This window comes from Dromiciops gliroides, chromosome 2 (assembly GCF_019393635.1).
Source record: "Dromiciops gliroides isolate mDroGli1 chromosome 2, mDroGli1.pri, whole genome shotgun sequence".
Lineage (NCBI taxonomy): Eukaryota > Metazoa > Chordata > Mammalia > Microbiotheria > Microbiotheriidae > Dromiciops > Dromiciops gliroides.
The window spans coordinates 176,556,749-176,578,129 of NC_057862.1; the positions used below are offsets into that span (position 1 = coordinate 176,556,749).

The 21,381-nt window shown below is 47.1% G+C and overlaps 1 protein-coding gene and 1 long non-coding RNA gene across 2 annotated transcripts in view; one reads left to right on the forward strand and one right to left on the reverse strand.

The window, feature by feature from the left end:
* The window catches only part of LOC122741724, a 29,108-nt gene extending 28,582 nt beyond the window's left edge, over positions 1-526 (forward strand). The window contains exon 3 of the long non-coding RNA XR_006354873.1: positions 9-526. This is a non-coding gene — a long non-coding RNA (uncharacterized LOC122741724). The remainder of the gene's footprint in view (positions 1-8) is intronic.
* Positions 527-594: 68 nt separating this feature from the next.
* Positions 595-19,118, reverse strand: MMP14 (matrix metallopeptidase 14). Its single transcript, XM_043990237.1, has 10 exons — positions 18,706-19,118; positions 9,888-10,036; positions 8,836-8,958; positions 8,136-8,443; positions 5,703-5,864; positions 5,144-5,304; positions 4,801-4,939; positions 4,498-4,648; positions 3,131-3,246; positions 595-2,750 (listed from the first exon to the last, which is right to left on the reverse strand). Exons 1-10 carry the CDS (start codon positions 18,808-18,810, stop codon positions 2,422-2,424), a joined length of 1,743 nt encoding a protein of 580 aa, XP_043846172.1. The 5' UTR covers positions 18,811-19,118; the 3' UTR covers positions 595-2,421.
* Between the last annotated feature and the right edge of the window lie 2,263 nt (positions 19,119-21,381).

A 21,381-nucleotide genomic window follows, 5' to 3' on the forward strand; every position in this document is an offset into this window, starting at 1 on the left:
TTTTGCAGGGCAATGAAGGTTAAGTGGCTTGCTCAGGGTCACACAGCTAGTAAGTGTCAAATGTCTGAGGCTGGATTTGAACTCAGGCACTTCTGAATCCAGGGCCAATGCCTTATCTACTGCACCACCTAGCTGCCCCCACCAGTGCTCTTTTGAACAACCATCATGGATCTCACTTTTCCCTCCATCTTCCCTCCACACACCCTTTTCTTTGCCACATGCACATCCAAATCCCAGCTACCCCTGGAAAGAGCAGTAATCACTTGGAGAATGTGAAACACTTTTATTCTTTGTGAAAACATTGAAGGATTTAAAAAAAAATGTTCTTCTCAGAGGGGACTGACCCAGACCCGCCCTGCAGGTTCCTGGGGTTAAAATTCCCTCCTTCCCACCCCCACCCCCACCCGCCATTTCCCATACCCTTTGTTAACAAAAAGGAACTATTTTAATGGAATCATATAATAATTATAATAAAATATACATTAAAAAAACAAAAAAACCAAACAAGAAACAGAAATTTAGCCGAATTGCCAGCACCGTTGACCCCATCCCCATGATGTGCCCCCCCTCCCTTTTCCCCCCTTCCCCTTTCTCCCTTTTCCCTTCCCCACAAGGTTCCTCCCTCTCCCAAGTCCCCCAGTACCATGTCTACCTTCTGGTGGCTGAAGGAGTTTGGAAATGGACAAGTTAGGTGGGGAAAGGGGAGGGGCGGTCCAGGACAAAGAGGGGTAATGCTAAGGTTAAGGTGTAAGGAGAGGAATCACGGATGCGAAGGTAGACTAATGTCACCCAGGAAACACCCAGGGCTGAGAGCTAAATCCCAGCCCTCCCTCCTGACTACATAGGGGGCTGAGGCTGCTCAGCTCTTCTCACCATGGCCAAGATTCATCCCAACCGTTTAGGGTCAGAACCCGGACCCCAGCAAGCAGGCCAGACCTCTGAAGAGGTTTCACTGGGCACTAGCCTAGCCTATTCCATCTGGGCTCAGGACATTGTTACTATCTCTAGGAGCTCTACTATCATCTTTTATTATTCCTCCTTCTTACCCCAGCTTTCATTGAGTCCCCTCTCCTTGGGTCCTGCTCACATGCAAAGGTGTGGGGACCAATTTTTTAAAAAAGTATCTCCTCTCTAAACCAGCCCCTTTCTCTAGCCTTCATAAATGCCCCGCCCCCATCATAGAACTCCTCACTAGTCAATTCTAACCCCAACCCTTGGCACCAGCTACGTCCTCTAGTTTAGTCTTTTGGTTTGGTTTATTCCCTTTTATCTTCTCTTAGTCTACCATTCCCTTCTTCCCCCACCCCTGCCCCTGGGTCCCAGCCCCAGCTCCACTCCTTCTCCATGTGGCTCTTGCTTCCATTGTTAACAGTCTCTCCACCCGATCACTGGGCCATTGATCCTTTTTTCAGTCTCTTCTTTCTCTATATAGCTACACCCCTGAGTTTCCATGACTCTGCCCTCTCTCCTTGGTCCCATCCCTTCCCTCAGTAGCTACCCTATGGCTGGCTCTTCCAACCTTGGTTTCCCAAATCCAAGGTTAAGGTTTGGAAGGGGACTGGGCAGGGACAGAGCTGGGGAGACGTGAGGTGGGGCAGCTGAGGATTTTTCCCCTACTAAGTTTATTCCTTAAAGGTTCAAGCTTTTTGACTTGCAAAGAAATTCCTTGGAGTGAACAGGTGAGTGGGAAAGAAACAGATGATTCCCATGAGGAGGGAGATGGATTGACCCAGCAACGCTGAAAGCAAAATGGCCACCCTGTTTTCCTTTGTCTGTGTTCCAACCCCGATGGTTTGGGATGGGCAACCCTGGGAATGAAATACTCCGTCCCACACAACCCCACTACCTCTGCCCCTGCAGATTCCCACAGAGCCTTTTCCTCTTTCCTTACTGAGGTTCATTTTAGCCAGAAAAGGGGGTGGTAAGCTACCAACTTGGCAGACCTGGGGGTCTGTGGGGATGGAAGCATGCAGAGCCTCCTGAGGTTAAAGTTCAGAGGTGCAAGGTTATGTCCAGGAAAGGAAAAGGAGCAGGTGACCCAGACTTTGACCTTCACCAGGGAGGCCAGAGAGTACTAGCCTTCAAGTGCGGAGCCCCCAGGATGACCAGCAGGGTTGGGGATGGCACCAAGTAGGAGAGCTCCCCAGAGGGAGACAAGGGGCCTCTATGATGCTACTGCTGCTCAGTACCCTAGGGACCTGTATAGTGATGAAGTGAGGGGAGCAGAAGGAGGGGGAGGATGCAAGGAAAGGGATTGGGGGTGAAGGGGACAGAAGGAGAGTTGTGGGGCATCAAGGAGACCATGAGGAAATATGGGACCATCCCTCCCCCTACACCTGTAGCCCCTGGCCCCCAGAGGCAAAGTCTGTGTGGTGGGGGTGGGCAGGGGAGGGGTGCCAGCCCCCCAGCCTGTTGGGGGGGTCAGACCTTGTCCAGCAGGGAACGCTGGCAGTAGAGCAGCTTCTTGGGGGTCCCGTGGCGTTTGAAGAAGAAGACGGCCAGGCCGACAGCAATGACACAGAGGAGCAGAAGTACGGGGAGCACAATGGCGGCCGCGTTCACTGAACCACTGCCCTCCTCATCCACTTCAATGATGATCACCTCAGTCTCTTCCTCAGTCTCATCAGGCCGGCCCCCAGAGGGGCAGCCCATCCAGTCCCGAAGCGCGGATTTGGGGTAGCCAGGCTCCACTTTTAGCTTCTGGTTATTGAATTTCCAGTATTTGTTCCCCTTGTAGAAATAGGTGAAAGCTGTGGGGAAGACACAAATTGTGTTGGATGATGGGGAGGAAGGAACAAAGGAGGGCAAAAGGACCAGAGGGGCTGGGGAGAGAGTCCAGGAAGGCAGAGAGAGGGATCCCTAGAAACAGGAAAGGGCCCGAAGAAAGGCAGAGATGAAAAGAAGGCTCCATTAAGAGTCACTGTGCAGTCTCCTTCCTTCCTGTCCTTCCCGGCTCAGGCATTTTCCTTTCCTCACCTCCCATCCTTCCTGCCTTATGGGACCCTAAGATTCAGAGCTAGAAGCAAACCTTAGAGCAAGATCCCCAAATCCACCCCTGCCCTCAATTTACAGAAGAGGAAACAGAGGCCCGGAGAGGCTGGCTGGCTGGCCTGCTTCCTCAGTCTCTCACCTTCATCACTGCCCATGAATGACCCCCTGGGGGATTCTGGGATTCCTTCCCAGACTTTGATATCTTTGGGGTACTCGCTGTCCACTGATCTGAACTCCTCATTGAAGCGGTAGTACCTGAGGAAGAGTAGGAAAAAGGGTCAGTTGGAAACTGTAGCAAATAAGAAGAGCTGACATTTACTGAGTGCTTTAAGGTTCGCAGTGCGTCTTCTCTGACCCTTACAACAATCCTGAGGTCAGTGCTATTATTGTTCTTCCTTTACAAATGAAGAAACCATCACTTAACCCCAATTGCCTCACCAAAAAAAAAAAAACAAAACAAAAAACCCAACAACAAAAAAAATGAAGAAACCAAAGCGGAGAGGTTAAGTGACTTTCCCAGGGTCCTACAGCTAGTAAAAGTATCTGAGGCAGGATTCAAACTCAGGTTTTCCTAATTCCAAGTCTAACAGTCTATCTTCAATGCTGCCTCGAAGTGCAGTAATTTTGATGCTCAGAACAAGTGAGCTGCCCCCGTCCCCAAATGTATGCCCAAATTGACTTTTTAAGGCAAATTCAGTTGCAATGGGGAGTCCCCAGGACATTCTCTCATAGAGGGAAAGATCTCAGGAAAATGTCTTATGGTGGGGAGAGAGACCCTACATCATTGTAAGGCTAATGCTGGAAAGCCTGTCCAAGGGAGGTGGAGGGTCAGATTACAGGGCAGAGCTGGCCAGAACTTGACTTGGAATGTGACTGCAGTGTGTAAGTGAGGGAATTGGACACTTTGGTTGCTTCCTACTTTAATTATTTTTCCTAACTAGGTGCTAAGCTCAATTATTTCTGTGCCACCAGTTAAAGGAATGCATATGTGGTCAGCACTCTTTAAATTTCAGTGCCCTAGGGATAGAGTCCCAGGCGGCTCATCCTTAGATAGAGCTGTGGATTGTGCACATGGGGAATGCCTGCCTGATAATGAGGGATTGCAGCATGGGGGAAGGGGAGGGACTGAGCCTCCTACAGTACCCATGATTAGCCCTCACATGAACCATCACCAGCTTTTAATCATAGAGTTTGTCAAGAGGAGGCCAGACAGCCTGGGTGGAGCTTGGGGGGTGGGGTGGGGAGTTGGAATGGAGGGAGGGAGGGAGGGAGGGAGGGTTGCAGTGGGCAGAAAGCACCAAATGACCAGGTCCGAAACGATGACCGGGTCACATCCCACTGATTTGATTTAGCACCTGATTTTGGCTGCTGTTGCTAGGCAACAGCCGATGGCCAGTCACTTTGTGTGGGAAAGATCTCTACAGGGCTAGGAGGGTGCATTTCTCTGGGAGAGGGCCTGGGTGCCTGAGCTACAAGTTTTTAGGGGGTGGAGAGTGGGGTCCTCACTTATTTCCCCGGAAGAAGTAGGTCTTTCCACTGGGCATCCAGAAAAGTGCTGCATCAATCTTGTCGGTGGGTAGGCCCCTTCCCAGCTCCTTGATGTGCTTGGGGTAGCCAGGTTCCAGGGAGGCCTCATCGAACACCCAGTGTTTGTCTCCTTTGGAGAGGGAAGCAGGAAGGAAAACTGTGGCTAGTTCAGGCCTCAGAGACCCACAGATTCATGGAGGAGTCTGTTATTCCAAAGGAGATGCCTCCCCTACCCCAGAACGCCTAGAATCTTTAGGCCCCCTAAGCCAAATGCCTGGTTACCTTTGAAGAAGACAAATTTGCCATCCTTTCTTTCATAGGCTGTGTTGACAGAAGCAGGCAGGCCCCTCCAGAACTGACCAATGGGCATCGGATACCCATCCATCACCTGGTTATTCCGAACTCGCCAGAACCACCGCTCCTAAATGGGGCAAAGGGAAGCAGAGATGGTGCCTCTTGTATCTGCTGTTCCCATCTTGTCACTGTCCCTCCCTCACCAGGTTTTAGGCATTGAGCTATTCTGAAACACCTCTTGTAGGCCTCCTCCCACTTCCAGGTCAGAATCCCTTATGTCCCCAAACTCTAGCTCTCCATCCCCAACAGCTTTATTCTTGCTTCCCCTTACCTTGAAGACAAACATTTCCCCCCGAAGCACTGCCACTGTGTCAAAGTTCCCATCACAGATGTTAGGTCCGTAGGTGGGGTTTTTGGGCTTGCCTGGGACAGAGGGCTTGGAGGTGGTCCTGGGTTGTGAAGGATTCTTGGTGGGGGGTGCAAACTTACTCCCTGGGACCAAGAACAGGTGCATATCAGACATGGCCTCAGTTGGAAAGGACTGAGACCTCCTCAAGGAAGAGAGAGTGAGTTCTATATGGGCAGAAGTGGGGTGTGAGGAAATGGAGAGAGATGTAGAGAAAGGAAATGGAAAGAGACCAACTAAACTGCATTCAGTTGGATTCAATTCAACAGGCATTTACTAAGTGTCAACTGTCTGCTAGGCACTGTGCTGGGCAACAAGAATCCAAAGAGATTCTTTGCTCTTGATGTGTGTGTGTGTTTTTAAGCATGGGTATTATTACTACTAATGATAATCAGCCGTCAGGAGGAAATGAGCCTGTGAAGGGCTGAGATGAAACAAGGTTCAAGAGAGGGGAGACTATGAGGGGATCAGAGAGCTAGCTCACCATAGAGTTGCTGGATGCCCCGGCGATCATCCTCAGGAAGGACAAAGTTCTCTGTGTCCATCCACTGGTAGAAGGGGGCCATGATGGCGGAGGGATCATTGGAGTGCTCCAGACCCAGTGCATGGCCCAGCTCATGTACAGCCACCAGGAATATGTCATTCCCTGAAAGGAGCAGGTCCTGTCACATGGGCAGCTCCCCTCTATTGCTTCTGTAGCTGCCCCAGGCCTCAGTTCCCTATCCAACCCAGCCCACAGTCTGCGTAACCACACCCTCACCCACCTGGCAGACTCTGAGCTCTACACTCTGCCATAGCTTTGTTAATTGGGTCATAAACTCAAGTCATTCCTGCCCTACAAATGGGGAGGTGGAACAAGGAATAGAATGAATGGGCTTCACTGTAGAGATTGGTATTTCACAAAATATTTTGAAGGACATCAAGATGGAACTGGGTTTCAAAGCCTAGTTCTGCTACTAAATCTGAGTGACCTTGGATAATTCACTTGACCTCTCTGGGCCTCAATTTCCTTATTTGTAAAAAGAGGGAGTTAAGGGGGGCAGCTAGGTGGCGCAGTGGATAGAGCACTGGCCCTGGAGTCAGGAGGACCTGAGTTCAAATCCGGCCTCACACACTTAACACTTACTAGCTGTGTGACCCTGGGCAAGTCACTTAACCCCAATTGCCTCACTAAAAACAAAACAACAAAAAAACAAACAAAAACAAAAAAACATAAAAGCACCAGCCCTTGATTCAGGAGAACCTGAGTTCAAATCCAACCTCAGACACTTGACACTAACTAGCTGTGTGACCCTGGGCAAGTCACTTAACCCCCATTGCCCGACGAAAACAAAAATAAAAAGAGGGAGTTAGACTTACTGATCTCTAAGAACCTTTCCAGCTCTCAATCCTATGATGCCATGACCAAAGGCAAGCTATGGACAAGAATCCCAGGAATTGGTTATAGAGCCAATACCCCACATACCTTAGGAACTTAGGAGTTTTAGGAGAAGCTTCAGTCAAGTTTCCTGAGTTTCTCTCTCTCTCTCTCTCTCTCTCTCTCTCTCTCTCTCTCTCTCTCTCTCTCTCTCTCTCTCTTTCTCTCTCTCCCCCCTCCATTGTGCCACAGATTCTCCCAAGAAGTGGAGGTGTTCTTTGGAAGGCAACAGGGGGCTTATTACTTCATTGGTATGGGAAACTCCCTCAATAGATGTAGATGGGCAAAGTCTGTATCTTTTACTTTTAGAAGTGCCTCTGACTTTCAGAAAAAGCTGGAAAGATTTACATGAACTAATGCAAAGTGAGGTGAGCAGAACCAGGAGAATATTGTATACAGGTACAGCAATATTGTGTGATAATCAACTGTGAATGACAGCTATTTTCAGCAATACAAATATGCAAGACAATTCCAAAGGACTCATAATGAAAAATGCTATCCACCAACAGAGAAAGAACTGATAGAGGGGCAGCTAGGTGGCGCAGTGGATAGAGCACCGGCCCTGGAGTCAGGAGGACCTGAGTTCAAATCTGGCCTCAGACACTTAACACTTACTAGCTGTGTGACCCTGGGTGAGTCGCTTAACCCCAATTGCCTCGCAAAAAAAAAAAAAAAAAGAACTAATAGAGTCTGAATACAGATTGAAGCATATTATTTTGCACTTTATTTTTGTGTGTGTGTTTTTCTTTTTGGTCTGTTTTCCTTCACAACATGACTAAACCTATATCAAATTGCTTGCCATCTCAGGGAAAGGGGAGGAGAGGAAGGGAGGGAGAGAATTTGGATCTCAAAGAATTTTAAATGAATGTTAAAAGTTGTTTTTACATGTTATTGAGAAAAAATAAAATATTACTTAAGGAAAAAAAAAGGAAGTACCTCTAGCACTTCAGAGTTAAATGACTTGATCTCATATGATCACAGAACTATGTGTCTGAGGCTGAACGCAAGTTTTCCTAATTCCAAGGTTAGCCCTCTATTAACTAAATCATGGCACATTAGCTGGGCAGAATCTGATGGAAAAGAAATTTCTTAGAGCAAGCTACATCTGAGAGGACAAGGAAAAAGATCAAGAGGTAGAAGAGACTTCAGAGGTCATCTAAGCCAATCCATTCATTTTATAAATGAGAAAACTGAGACCCTGGGTGGTTATGTAGATTACAAAGGTTTCACTGGTAGGATTTGAACAAGAATCCTGGAATTTGAGAGTTGGATGGGACTCAGTAGTGATATGGTCCAAACCATATATGAAAGGAGTCCACACTCTCACAAACCTGAGGAATGTTTGGCTATGTTATTTCCAGGTCACCTGACTCCTGAGAGTCAATAACCTTTCCCTTTATACCAGAATGATACTATTGTACTTCATATCTCCATGAAGTTTGTTTCATCTCCTCGGTCCCCATACTCTTCTCTCTCTCTCACCCTGACCACCTTACTCACCATTGAGATCCTCATTTCGGACAGTCCAGGGCTCAGCTGAATCAAAGTGAGTGTCTCCGCCAATGTTAGGGCCGGGGAAATATGCGTGGGCCAAGAAGCCACCTTCCCCGTCAAAGGGTGTGCTGTCCCCGTGAAAGCCCTCCGCAAAGAAGATCATGATGTCCGCTTGCTTCTCGTGACCATCTTGTATGTAGGAATAGGGGACCTCACGGAAGCGCAGAGGTGTTGCTCCCTCCCACACTTTGAAGGCTTTTCGGATAGCTTCGAATGTGGCATATTCACCTACTTTGGGTGTGTAATTCTGAATGCTGGAGTCCAGAGTGGGGGAAGAAGACATGAGGTATAATAATTAGTGTAGTGAGTATAGGGAGCCCTCCCTATTCCCCACTCCAGGGATTGTACTCTCCATTCTTCCAATCCCCTCAAAACAGGGCTCTTCCTTCTGCCTTTGTTCCTTGAGTTCAGGAGGTGCCTTTCCTCCCAGCATTGGGATATCCCATCCATAGTTATTGCTCCATAGGCCCCACAATCTCCCAGGAGTGCCCCATTCCCCTTCTCCTCCATCTGGGCTTGGGCTAGGGATGGGAGCAATGCTCCTTTTTTCTGCAGTTGGGGGAGGGGAGGTCTATGCCTCTTAAGCATAGCAGACTGAGTGTGAACCCAGCAAAAAGTCTGTCCTCTGTACCTCCCTGGGACTCACCAAAATGTGATCTCGTTATGTTGCCATTTTAGACCCTGGATGGCATAGCGCTTCCTCCGGACATTGGCCTTGATTTCTGCACCAAATTTGTCTGGGACACCACATCTGGGGCGCTTCATGGCCCTGAGGATGGGGGAGGAGAGGGTCAGGGTCAGTGTGGGAGGGGGATCAAAGAATGCTGGGTAAAGATGGGGGATCTGTGGGGGGGAAGGAAGGGCGCAAGACCTGTTTAGTTTTCACCTGTATCTTCAGTGCCTGCCACAGTGCCTGGTATATAAGTTGTTATTTAATAAATATTTTGTAGATGAATTGAAAGGCAGGGCCCATGTGTGGAGATGGCCCAGGTCAGTGTATGGGTAAGGGTAGGATCACTTCAAGGGAGAGGGATAGTCAGCCAGTGTTTCTGAATGCCTGTTATGTGGGTAATGGGTGACAAATGTAAGGAGAATATGAGCTCCTTGAGCACTGTTTCAACTTTTGTTTTTGTATCTCTATTGCCTAGTATAGCCTGGATCATGGTAATAAATGCTTTATTGACTAATTAATTAATTAATCGATTGATTGAGACAGCCAGGTGGTACAGTGGCTAGAGCACAGGGCTTGGAGTCAGGAAGACTTGAAATCAAATCTGGCTTCAGGGGCAGGTGGCGCAGTGGGTAGAGCACCGGCCCTGGAGTCAGGAGTCCCTGAGTTCAAATCTGGCTTCAGACACTTAACACTTACTAGCTGTGTGACCCTGGGCAAGTCACTTAACCCCAATTGCCTCACTAAAAAAAAAAAATCTGGCTTCAAACACTTACTAGCTGTGTGACCCTGGGCAAGTCACTTAACTTCTGTCTGCCTCAGTTTCCTCATCTGTAAAATTATAAGGATTATAATAGTCCCTACCTCCCAGGGTTGTAAGGATCCAATAAGATAACTGTAAAGCACTTAGCAGTGCCTGGTACATAGTGAATGTTAGCTATTATTAATGATGAGGTCTAGGGGGTGGGGAAGGGCAGTGGAGAAGTCAGGGGGGCCAGATCAGGTCCAAGCTGGCATCTGGCACTCACTTCATGGTGTCTCCATCAGCAGTGCCTGTAACACGCAGCCCGTAGAACCTCTGCATGGCGGCAATAGCGGTAGAGAGGGACTGGGGAGAGCGCTGGGTGTGGGTACGCAGGTCTCCAGGGGGGAGGTAGCCATACTGTTGGAGCCAAGCCTGGAAGGGAGAAGGGAGTAGTCGTTGACTCTCTAAGGGGCAGGCAAGGAACAAGGAGGCTTTGTTCCCTCTATCCTTTCAGCATTTTACATCCCCAGATCCTAGGTCCCCTCAACCCCTTTAATGGACTAGACTAGGCTTCTCCTCTGGATGAGCGTTGAAAGGCTGAGAAGCACCAGGTATGAGCTAGTCTGTCTTCTTTCCTGGGAAGACAGACCCAGAAGCATCTAATATTTTGTCTAAATCTTGACCTGAAGAGGCAGCTAGATGGCGTAGTGGATAGAGCACCAGCCCTGGATTCAGGAGGACCTGAGTTCAAATCCTGCCTCAGACACTTAACACTTACTAGCTGTGTGATCCTGGGCAAGTCACTTAACCCCAATTGCCCAGCAAAAAAAAAAAAAATCTTGACCTGAGAGGTTAAGATTGGTCCTGTGATAGTAGTATGAGGACTTGGGTTCAAATTAAGGCTATTCTACTTACTGTGGTCTTTGGGTCACTTAATTTCTTAGGGACTGTTTCTTCATCTGTAAAATGAGGGAGTTGGACATAGTAGCCTGAGATTTCAGAAACAAAGCATTCCTTGGGGATCTAAGATGGAGAGATCTGGGCTAGGTGATGGTTGAAAGCAGGAATTTGCTGAATGATAGGACCCAAAGAGTGGTAATTAATGAGAATTGAGGTCACCTTGGAGAGAAGGCCCAAGTAAAAGATCCCAGGGATCTGTTCTTGATCCTCTACCGTTCAACCAATTAATCAGTTGATGGTTTAGAAGGCAGGTATGCTTGTCAAATTTGTAGATAATATGGAACTGGAAGGGATGGGTAGCACTTTGGATGACAAAGTCAGGATCTAAAGAGATCCTTGATGCATTAGAACAACAGCCAATCTCACTAAGATGAAAAAGGGGTAGATCTAAAGTTTTAAATTGGATTTAAAAAATGAACTTTGGGGCAGCTAGGTGGCGCAGTGGATAAAACGTAGACGCTGGATTCAGGACCTGAGTTCAAATCTGACCTCAGACACTTGACACTTACTAGCTGTGTGACCTTGGGAAAATCACTTAACCCTCATTGCTTCGAAAAACAAAACAAAACAAAAAAACAAAAATGAACTTCATAAATATAGAATGGTCTTTCCTTTCAGTTGAGAAGAAAGGGTTAGGGGTATGGAATGTTGAATGCAGTGTCAGGCATTCTCATTGTATCCACTGGTTTTGTTTAACCAAAGCAAACCAATCTCAGGGTCATAGCAGGGCAAATGGGCTTATATCTGGAAATAACTGTGATATGAAAATAAGGTATCAATAAATCTTTTTCTTTTAAATTAGGATTAACAAGTGGTTATGATGTTTAATATTATATATATATAATATTATATATATATATATATAAATAACCTATATCAGATTACCTGCTGTCTAGGGGAGGGGGGAGGGAGGGGAAAAAATTTGAAATTTGAAATCTTATATAAACAAATGTTGAAAACTATCTCTACATGTAACTGAAAAATAATAAAATACTTTTATTTTTTTTTTAAAAAGTGATTATGAGAAAATAAGTAATGGGGAAAAGATGGGGGGGTTCGTGAACAGCAAGCTCAATATTAGTCAACAGTGTGACAGGGCAGCTAAAACAGTAGTACCCTACACTATATTGAGAAGCATATTGTCTAGAATGAAGGAAATGATTTGATTTTAGGGAGGATATTGACATTTTGGAATGTGTCTAGAATAGGGTGACCAGGATGCCGAAGAGACTGGAGATGATAGGGATGAAATGCAGGTTTAGGGGTGCTTAGCCCAGAGAAAACTAGATTTAGTAGGAATATGGAGCTATCTTCAAGCATCTGAAAGACTGTCCAGTGGCAAACAGATCAAACCTGTTCTTCTTGGCCTCGGAAGGCAGAATGAGAAGGGAGCAGTAGCAGAGGTAGACTTTGGTTTGATAGAAACAAAAGGATGAGAGTATCTAAAAGCAAGGTGAACAGTCTTGGGAGGTGGTGGGTTTCTCACTGGAGGTCTTCAAGCTGAGAATGGACGGCTATTTCACAGAGAGAATTCTCCATCGAGTACCATTTGGTCTAATTATTTTTAGTTTTTTTGCGGGGCAATGAGGGTAAGTGACTTGCCCAAGGTCACACAGCTAGTAAGTGTCAATCAAGTGTCTGAGGTCAGACTTGAACTCAGGTCCTCCTGAATCCAGGGCTGGTGCTTTATCCACTGTGCCACCTAGCTGCCCCTTAGTACCAATTGGTCTAGATGGCCTTTGAGGGTCCTTCCCATTCTGAGATTCAGTGATTCTGCTTGGATCATCTCTAAGATCTTCTCCAGCTCAGAATCCTATGATATACATATATATCACGGGAAGCTAGATGGTACAGTGGATAGAGCTCTGGGTCTGGAGTCTGGAAGACATCTTTCTAAGTTCAAATCTGGGTTCAGACACCTACTAGCTGTATGACCCTGGGCAAGTCAATTAACCCTGTTTGCTTCAGTTTCCTCATCTGTAAAATAAGCTGGGGAAGGAAATGGCAAACCACTCCAGTATCTCTGCCAAGAAACCCCCAAATGGGGTCACAAAAAGCTAGATACAACTGAAAAAAATGACTAAAACACACATATATCATAAGTATTAACGTTGCTCTGTGGAATAGCCTAACCACTTGGTCTGGTTAGGAATTGGGAGTATTGGGCTATTATGATTTTGGTGAGGATGAAAAAACAGTGGGCTTGAAAAAAATAACAGAATCGTACCTTGGGACTTTCCCCACCAATGTCATTTTTCCTGTCAGTAAAGTGTCCTTAGTAAATTGAGATGCTTGGGGAAGGCCCTTAGGGTCATGGATTTAGAGGTGGGAGGGATATCACAAGCCATTTTGAGTTAGTCTAATTTTCTCCTTTTTACAGGTGAAGGAACTTAAGCAGAGAGAGGTTAAATCACTTATCCAGGATCACACAGTTAATATGTATCTGAATCAGATTTTGAACTCAGATCTTCTTGAATTCAGTACTCTATATACTATAGGAGAAGCAGGCAGAGGAAGGGCTAGGCTGACTCTAAAACTGGCTTTGTTACTTATTGCATGACTTTGGGATAAGTAATGCTATATTTCTAGGTTTCAGTTTCCTTCTCTGTAAAATAAAGGGTTCCTTTAATATGAATAAAATAGCTCTAGGACCCCTTCCAGCTCTTTGGAGTATATCTCTAAAAAGGATGCTTTTAAAGCTTAGCATGAAGTCCCCACTGGGACTAGGCAGCCCATGCCTCATGAATTCAGTGTTTATGATCCTTTTGGGGCACCCATTAGGGTTTGTACTAAGACAGGAGTAAGGTAGAGAGAAAGGAACTGAGGTTATAGGTGTGCATGAAGATTGGGGAAAAAGGATTGGTCAGGGTCATGGTGTTGGTATGGCAATATCATAGACTAAGTGCTTAGTGTAAGGCTATGGTGCTAACCTCATGCCTGGATAAGGCACTGGACCTGGGATAAGGAAAATCTGGACTAAAACCTTGCCTCAAACTCCTAATAACTGTGTGACCTGGACACGTCATTTAAAATGGTATGGTTGAGGGCAGCTAGGTGGCGCAGTGGATAAAGCACTGGCCCTGGATTCAGGAGGACCTGAGTTCAAATGCGGCCTCAGACACTTGACACTTACTAGCTGTGTGACCTTGGGCAAGTCACTTAACCCCCATTGCCCCGCCTCCCCCCCAAATAAATAAAATGATATGGTTGAACTCAGTGGCATTAGAGAAAGTGATATGTTAGAGAAGGTATCATCTATCTAGAAATCTATATTCCATTGAAGTTTATCACCATTCCTGTGCCCAGAACTGAGTAGGAAGAGAATAGGCTAGTTAACATTTGGGAAATTATACAATGCTCTTAATGGCCCTACATTTCCTAAAACAAATCCCTGTCTTTTTAACTCCAATATATCATTTTATGGCTGTGAATCATATGGCATACTATAGTCTCTAGCGAATCAAAACTTCAGGTCACTCAAAGGGCAATGCAAACACATGGAGGGTTGTAGCCTATAGCCAATGAAGAATTATCACAAGAAGTGGCAGAAGGTCTTCAAAGAGATAGATGTATCAAAGAGATAGATATATAGGGGCGGCTGTGGATAGAGCACCGGCCCTGGAATCAGGAGTACCTGAGTTCAAATCCGGCCTCAGACACTTAACACTAGCTGTGTGACCTTGGGCAAGTCACTTAACCCCAATTGCCTCACTAAAATTAAAAAAAAAAAAGAGATAGATGTATGACTAGAAAAGGAGGTCATTCAGGTGGCAAGACTGAAGGATGACAGATTAGCAGCCCATAGGGTCCACTGGTACCCCTATGACCCCCAGCCAATGGATTTATAAGAATGCCTGGGTAAGAGTAAGATGAGTAAGGCAGAGAAGAGACAGACAGATTAGTGCTGCAAGAGACCTTAGAGGTCATCTAGTCCAGTGCTTACATTTTACAGATGAAGAAACTGAGGCTGAGGAAAGGGAAATGACTTGCCCAAGTGACTTACTGAGATTACATGATATCCATCAAATTATCCCTGTTCCAGGTACCATCTGACCTCTGGGTTGATGGTTTACCCTAAAGGCCTATGAATTGCTTTCAGCATTCTAATGAGGTAAGGAAAAGAAAGGGGGGTTGAATGGGAAGATAGTATTTGATTCAAAGTCTGTTTTATGAATTGTTCATATGATAAAGGCTGGGTAGGTTGTTTTTTTCTTTAAAAAAAACAACAACATTGAAAGGAGGCTTTTTTTGATATTTGAATGATAAACACACACATATTGTAAAAGCCCAATTTCTGACAAAATCAGCCTTTATTGTAGGAACAATGAGGTAGTATCCAGAGCCTGAAAATTAAAATTGGAAGAGTAAAGTACAGAAGATAGGGTATGGCTATATTTGAATTCTTTTATGGGGAAAGAGGTAGAAGAATGAGTGGAGATAGGATCAAGAGATACTTTGGACTATTCCCTAGTTTGGCATTTTTAAGGGATAGGAAGAAGAGTTACCAGAAACTTGGGTTAGGGCTAAAAAGGAACAGAGATTTATTAGCTGCAGATGGGACTTCAGTGTGCGTGTGGCAATTAGGTAACTCCAAACTTTGCATAAGGGTGATATCTCAGGCGGTAGAGTTGGGACTTCTGCAGTGGGGTTGGCTAGGGGTGACTCAGGAGCAGCTGACAGGGGACCTGAGCCCAGAGGGATAGACATTGCAACACTAATTCTGGGAAGCCATTCTACAAGGGCTGATAGGACGTAGGGCCCAAACTGTAAACAAATCAATCTCTTCAAGATCCTTCATCCCCCTTTTCTGTTCAGTCCCTCCTTGAGAGAAGAGAGGAGGGAGAAGGGAAGGAGCTTAACCTCCTAAATTCTGGAACAAACCCATTTCAGGCATGTTGGGTCTCTGGGAGCCATAGGCCTGTCCTGACCTGTGCTGGGCTGGCCAGGTGTGCCCCACTGCCAATGTATGCATAAGACCTGCAGTGGCCTGTACTCAAGTATGTAGGGAACTCCCATCATTCCTAGATCATCCCTGTGCTTTACCTGTGGGGAAGACCTGGGCATCTTACCCCTAACAAGAAGACATGACTGTTTCAGGGAAGGAGATGGGTAGTTGGGCAGTGCTACATTGAGGTACTTGCCTTAGCTTTAAATCAGACTGGGAGAAAAACTGGGGGTGGGGAGGGGAGGTCTCTGGATTAAGGGATGTCTCCAGCACTGAATCAACAGAATAGCAGGTCATTGTCTTGATTTTTGAGGCTCTGAGGGTTTCTGGTGGGTTGAGTAGAGGGGAGAGCAGGAACGAAATTTTTAAAGATACTTTCAGATAACATTAATCCACCCTCCCTTTCCCCCCCCCCCCCCAGGCTCTGTCCCAGTTAGGGAAGCAGGCAATAAATATTTACATCCTGTAAGCCTAACCCAACCAGCTTCCAATCCATTTTTTAGACAGGAAAACTGAGGCCAAGAGTAAGATAGTGACTTCTCTAGAGTCAAACAACAAGAAAGTATTACAGTTAGGGAAACTAAGAAAACAAAATTCCAAAGGAGCTGGAACTATCTCTTATTTATAACTTATAGTTTTCCCAACTTAGCACAATCTGAAATACACGATTAGGCTCTCAATCTATGACTATTGATTTGGATCAGACTGAATTGGATATTTTGCTACTTTGGGCCTCAGATTCCTTAATCTGGAAAATTGGAGGTTGGACCAGATGACCTCTCTCATCCTTTCCAGTGAAATGATCCAATAATCCCTCTTCCCAGGCCTCAGGGTCTCTTCCCTCTCTCATAGTGACAGGAAGCCCAGTGGGGTAAGAACCATGGAATGAAGCAGAGACCACAGAAGAGAAGACTCTTGTGTCTGTGGTGAGGGTCGGGGAAAGGCTAAGTAAGATACAAGCCATGGGGTCTAGAGGTCAGCTATAGAGTTAGGACAAAAAAGGCCCCTAGTTCAAGATTTTGAGGGGCTCTGGAGAGGAAAAATTTGCTTCAGTTCCCTGAAGCTCCCCAACACTCTCATGCACTCCTTAGGGAGAGAGGCTCAGGGGTTCTGGGGTTAAGGATTCTGTCTCTGGAACTCTCCCTGTCTTAGAATTTATATGGAGTAGGGAGTAGGGGAGGATGGGTGGGAGTGAACCCAGGAGCCTAGCCCTGGTGGTAGCCAAGGTCAACAGGCCCCTTCCCATCTTCCTGCCTAGTTTAGATTCCCACTGCTGAGCCATGGGTGGGGGCCTGGAAACATTGCCTGAGCATCTCCCACCCTGGAGCAGGCCCCCCTAGGCCCTGCTCCTCCCTTCCTCTCTCTCTCTCTCTCCACCCCTCAGTGGCCCAGGCAGAGGCCCAGAAGCAGATGGTGGCTCTGGCACTGGGACCGCTTATGACCCAGTTTAGCCTAGTGCCAGGGCTGCCCAGCCCCTCCCCTCAGAGGGCCTGGACCAGGGCCCCAGAGGAGGGGAGGCTGGCTAGGATCAGGGCAGGAGTTGGCAGTGGGCAGGTCCCACAGATGCCCAAGCTCCTTTTGTTCTAGACTCTCCTCTTCATCCCATAGAGTAGCTGGAACTCTAGGCCCCAGACTGCCAACCTAGAAAGATAACTGCCTCCTCCTAGCCCTTGCTCTAACACCAGCCTCAGGGCAGGCTCTACCTTTTTCTTTATCAGGGAGACATTTTTTCCATTCAGGGCCTCTGGGTTGATACAGATAACCACAAAAGCCTCCCTGCAGCCTGGGATTCCCTTCTTGCTGGCTAGAGATGTTTCCGCTCTCTTAAACTGCCCAACTACCCAGGGCCCAAAGGGGCTGACTCTGGATTCTCCCCCTCCCTCTCCCCCACTGCCCTACCCAGCCCCTCCCTGCCGCACCCAGGCCTTTTGCCACGGCTGAGCTGAGTGGGATGGGATGGCCCAAAATAAGAAGCTGGTTAAATCTGTCTCCCACCTTCACCCCAAAATAAAAAGCAGAGAGAAGAAAAAAAACTCCACAGACAACTCCCACACAGCTTCCTTTGGGAGACCTGGAGACCCATGGCCTGGGACAGCTGGGGGTGGGGGGGAGGGAGACTACAGAAGGCTAAGATGCAGGTTAGACTAACCCAGAGGTGGAAAAAACATGCATTGAGGGTCTTCCCCTTTGGAAGTCAGGGTAGGAAGAAGCCAGTGAAGGTGGCTTCTCCTGCCAGGTTTGACCCAGTTCTACTCTCCCTCAGAACCCGTCCCTAGTTTCCTTTTTCACATTAAAAAGAAAGAAAGGACACCCCTCCCCCGCATGCCGAAGACTGGGGAGGTAGGGGAGGTAGAGAAGTGCCCCAGTCCCTAAGCCCAGCTCCTGTGGAGCCCTTTGCTCACAAGGAGAGCTTTGTGTGGATGGAAACCCCAGCTCGGGTGTGGGGCCGAGCCAGGCCAGGGTGACCGCCCCGTGGACCTCGACGCCAGGGCACAGAAACAGTTCTCTGAGGAAGAAGGACTGGAGAGGAACCCAGCGGAGAAGAGCGAAGGGGAGGGGACGAGGGAAGGAAAAACTAGAGGAGGGGAGATGGGAGGCACAGAGCTCCCTTTCCTTCCAGTGCCAGACTTCCAAACGATTAACTCTTTCCCCCCTCCCCCACCCGGCCCGGGGATGAGCAGAGCAGATGAAGCTGGAGGGGAGAGATGGAGGGAGGGAGGGAAGGAAGGAGGGAGGTTGGCTCCAGGGCGAGCGGTGTGCAAGTGAGAACTGGAGATGTGGAAAGTTGGAAAAACAACAAACTCGGCACATGACAAGAAATGGGGACAGCGGCCGGGGTTTGAGCCGGCTCCAAATATTTATCCAAATCCCAACCCGATCCAGAGCTGAGCTCAGAACCCAGGGGGATTCAAGGGGAAAGTTCTGCCCGCTAGTTGTGCAGCTTTCCTAAAGAAAGGAATGGGAAAGTTAAGCATGGGACTGGGAGACAAACAAAAGTTTTTACCAACTTGGAGGCAGGAGATGAAAGGGGAGAGGAAAGTAGGGGAGGAGAGCCCAGGGCCAGAGAGGCTGGGGCACCCAAGAAACAATCCCCCATGCAGATCTGAGTCCCTTTTCTTGGCTTTTTGAGAAACGAAGAGGCTTGTACCCCCCATGACAGATAGGAAGTGGGGGAAGGAGGGAGAATCACACTTACTTCTGGGCTAAAGCTGCTGTCTGCGGAGCAGAGGGAGGTGAGGGCTGTGCTGAGAGTGAGGAGAGAGAGAAGCAGGCTCCCGTCGGGGCTAGGGCCACAGAACATGGTTCACACCCAATTCTGGGCAACTTTTGGGAATCTCTCTGTTGGTATTCTGAGCCTTGTACACCCCCTATGCCCCACACACCCCCCTAGTGTCTCTGTCTCTTCTCTCTCTGGGCTCCTTTGTTCTGTCTCGTTTCCCCCTTGGATTTCAGTAGCAGGAGCAGGCTGGAGTTGGGGGGTTTGTTCTGTGGAAGTGGTTGTCTGGTTCTTCTTTCAGATTCCTGGGTTTTTTTTTTTGTTTTGGTTTTTTTTTTTTGTTTTTTTGTTCTTTTTCTGCTTACTCGGCGATCTGGAGCCCTCTTCTCTCTCTCTCTCTCACTCACTTACTACTCTTGTCCCTCCCTTCTCTCCCAGCCTCTTCCCCTTGCCCCCTCCTTCTTTTCTGATGGGGACGTGGTTGCTTTAGTATGAATCCAATTACAGCAAAGAGCAGGAAAAAAAATAATAAGTTGCCTTTTTGTGGTATAGGCTGCCATCTGCAGGGGCTGAGCCCACAGTCAAGAGCAGGGAGTTGAGGGAAGGGGGGGTTAGAGGCTGGATGTGGGAGGTTTTCTCATCATAAGCATATTTAGGGTGGCTTTGTTCCTCTGGCATTTAGCCTCTCTCTCCCCAGGGAGTGGGGAAGTCTGGGGAGGCTCAGGTTGGGGGTTGGGGCTAGATAGGGCTAAGTGTCCAGAGGTTCAGCATTTGGGGTAGAGGAAGAGCTGAGCACGGCAACAATTCAGGGTCTGTTTATAGGAATCCAGCCAGCCTCGATTGGAGACCTTTGTCCCTTCATTGTCTTCCTTTACCCCATAATCCTCATATATAGGTAGAGTCGATAAAGGTGACCATACTTAGGATCAAAATACAATCTGACAAAATACATTCCTTTTGCAAAAGCCTTGTTAAAAGTAGCATTTTAAAAAGATTGAGGACACTGGGTTGGAGTATCTATAAACTATAGGGACTTTATCTTAAAGTGTTTCTTGGGATGTGGTGGGGGAAGCTGGTGTTAAGCTGCTTTTCAGTACCTGAAATGGGCCAAAGGCTCAATCCAGTGACCATTAGTAGGAACATGAAGCAAAGGGACTTGGTAAAACGGTGAGGGAACAGAAAGAGGAGGGATGTAATTGTATTGAAATATGATTAAACTCTACTTCTCTTCAAGGATTGGGCTTTTAAAGTGAACAGATTTGGGAGGGGGTCCAGCTGACATAAAGAATGGGAAGGAAGGAGGGGAACCCGATAAGAAGCTGATCTGGAGAGGCAGCACAAAAACAAGCAGGAAAAGAGTGGGAGACAAAATTGACAATCAGCGAAATCTAAGAGCCAAGAATTGCATTTGGTCAGCGGGAGAGGAAGGAGGAAGGGAGGGGAGCAGAGAGGGAGGAATCAAGGGAAGAAAGGAGCGTAAGCAGTTAGCTGGCCAGGTAGGGGATTCCTAGGGAGGGAAGGAAGAATCCAGTTCACAGGAGGGGACCAAAACCAGTTCTTCTGCTGTTAATAGCTGGGATGGGGGGGGGGGGGGGAGAGTTGGAGAATGGGAAATATGAGAGAATCTTGATCAGATGGTATACTGGTCCTACTCATTCTGGGCTGGGTTTCTCTACCAGGATCCTGAAATGAATCGAACAGGCAACACTTCTTCCTAATATTATTAGGAACATTATATTATAGCCATTTTAAGACTTATTATTTGTACATTGTTAGAATTTATCAGCTATCTTCCTTAGGCAAGATGTAACCACCAGTCAGGGAGTAAGCTCCTCATGACCTTCCTTGTATTCATTCACTCACAGGTACCCATCCCTTTTTCCTCAAGGTTTCACCTACTGAACTTTTGGCATGTTTCCCAGGAGCCAGAAATGGAGGTATCTTGGCTCCTAATTTTGACCTCACCACAGGATATCCTCCAAGGTTAATAGAACCCTAAACAGGTTGGACTAGAGGCTTATGGGCAAGATATGAATCTCAGAGCTTATTAATTGCATTTACTACTAAATGCTTAATTGGTGGCATATGTTAGTTATCTTGATTCTATAAGGCTTGGGTTCCTAGTCAAATCCAGGGCAGCCCCCAGTTCTACTTTGTGTTCACATGGCATGGTACCTTCAAAAATACAGGATACAGGCCAGTTCTATATCCTGAGATGGGAAGATATTGACTTCTCTTTTGTTCAGTTAAGTTGGAAAGGAACCAGGGATAATAGGATCATAGATCTAGTGCTGGGAAAGACTTTAGAGGTAATCTAGCTCCACCCTCTCATTTTACAGATGAAGAATTTGAGACCCATAGAGGTTAAATGATTTGCCCAAGGTCCCATGGACAGTCAGCTGCAGAGCAAGGAGCTGAACTTAGGTCCATCACTCCATCAAGTTCTCCATCACTCTCTCCAATGCACTGTGTTGCTTCCCAGGGACAAGGGCACTAATTACCCTTCTAAACAAGTGACCCCACAGTTTTCCCCTCTGCGATGGTGTTTATGTTCTTTTTCCTGGGGGGGGGGGGTGTTCCCTGGAGTTGTGAAAGGCTCCCTTTGCTGAAGCTGGTGAAGAGAACATTGAAAAAGACAGGAAGGAAAGCTGGGGC

What these genes read in the sequence shown, in the direction of transcription:
- MMP14 (XM_043990237.1), bottom strand. Translation starts at nt 18,810, where the DNA reads ATGTTCTGTGGCCCTAGCCCCGACGGGAGCCTGCTTCTCTCTCTCCTC. An exon ending in GCTGATGGAGACACCATGAA is followed by an intron (nt 8,959 to 9,887) that starts GTGAGTGCCAGA and finishes CCCCATCCTCAG; the next exon opens with GGCCATGAAGCGCCCCAGAT. An exon ending in CAAATTTGTCTTCTTCAAAG is followed by an intron (nt 4,649 to 4,800) that starts GTAACCAGGCAT and finishes CCCTCTCCAAAG; the next exon opens with GAGACAAACACTGGGTGTTC.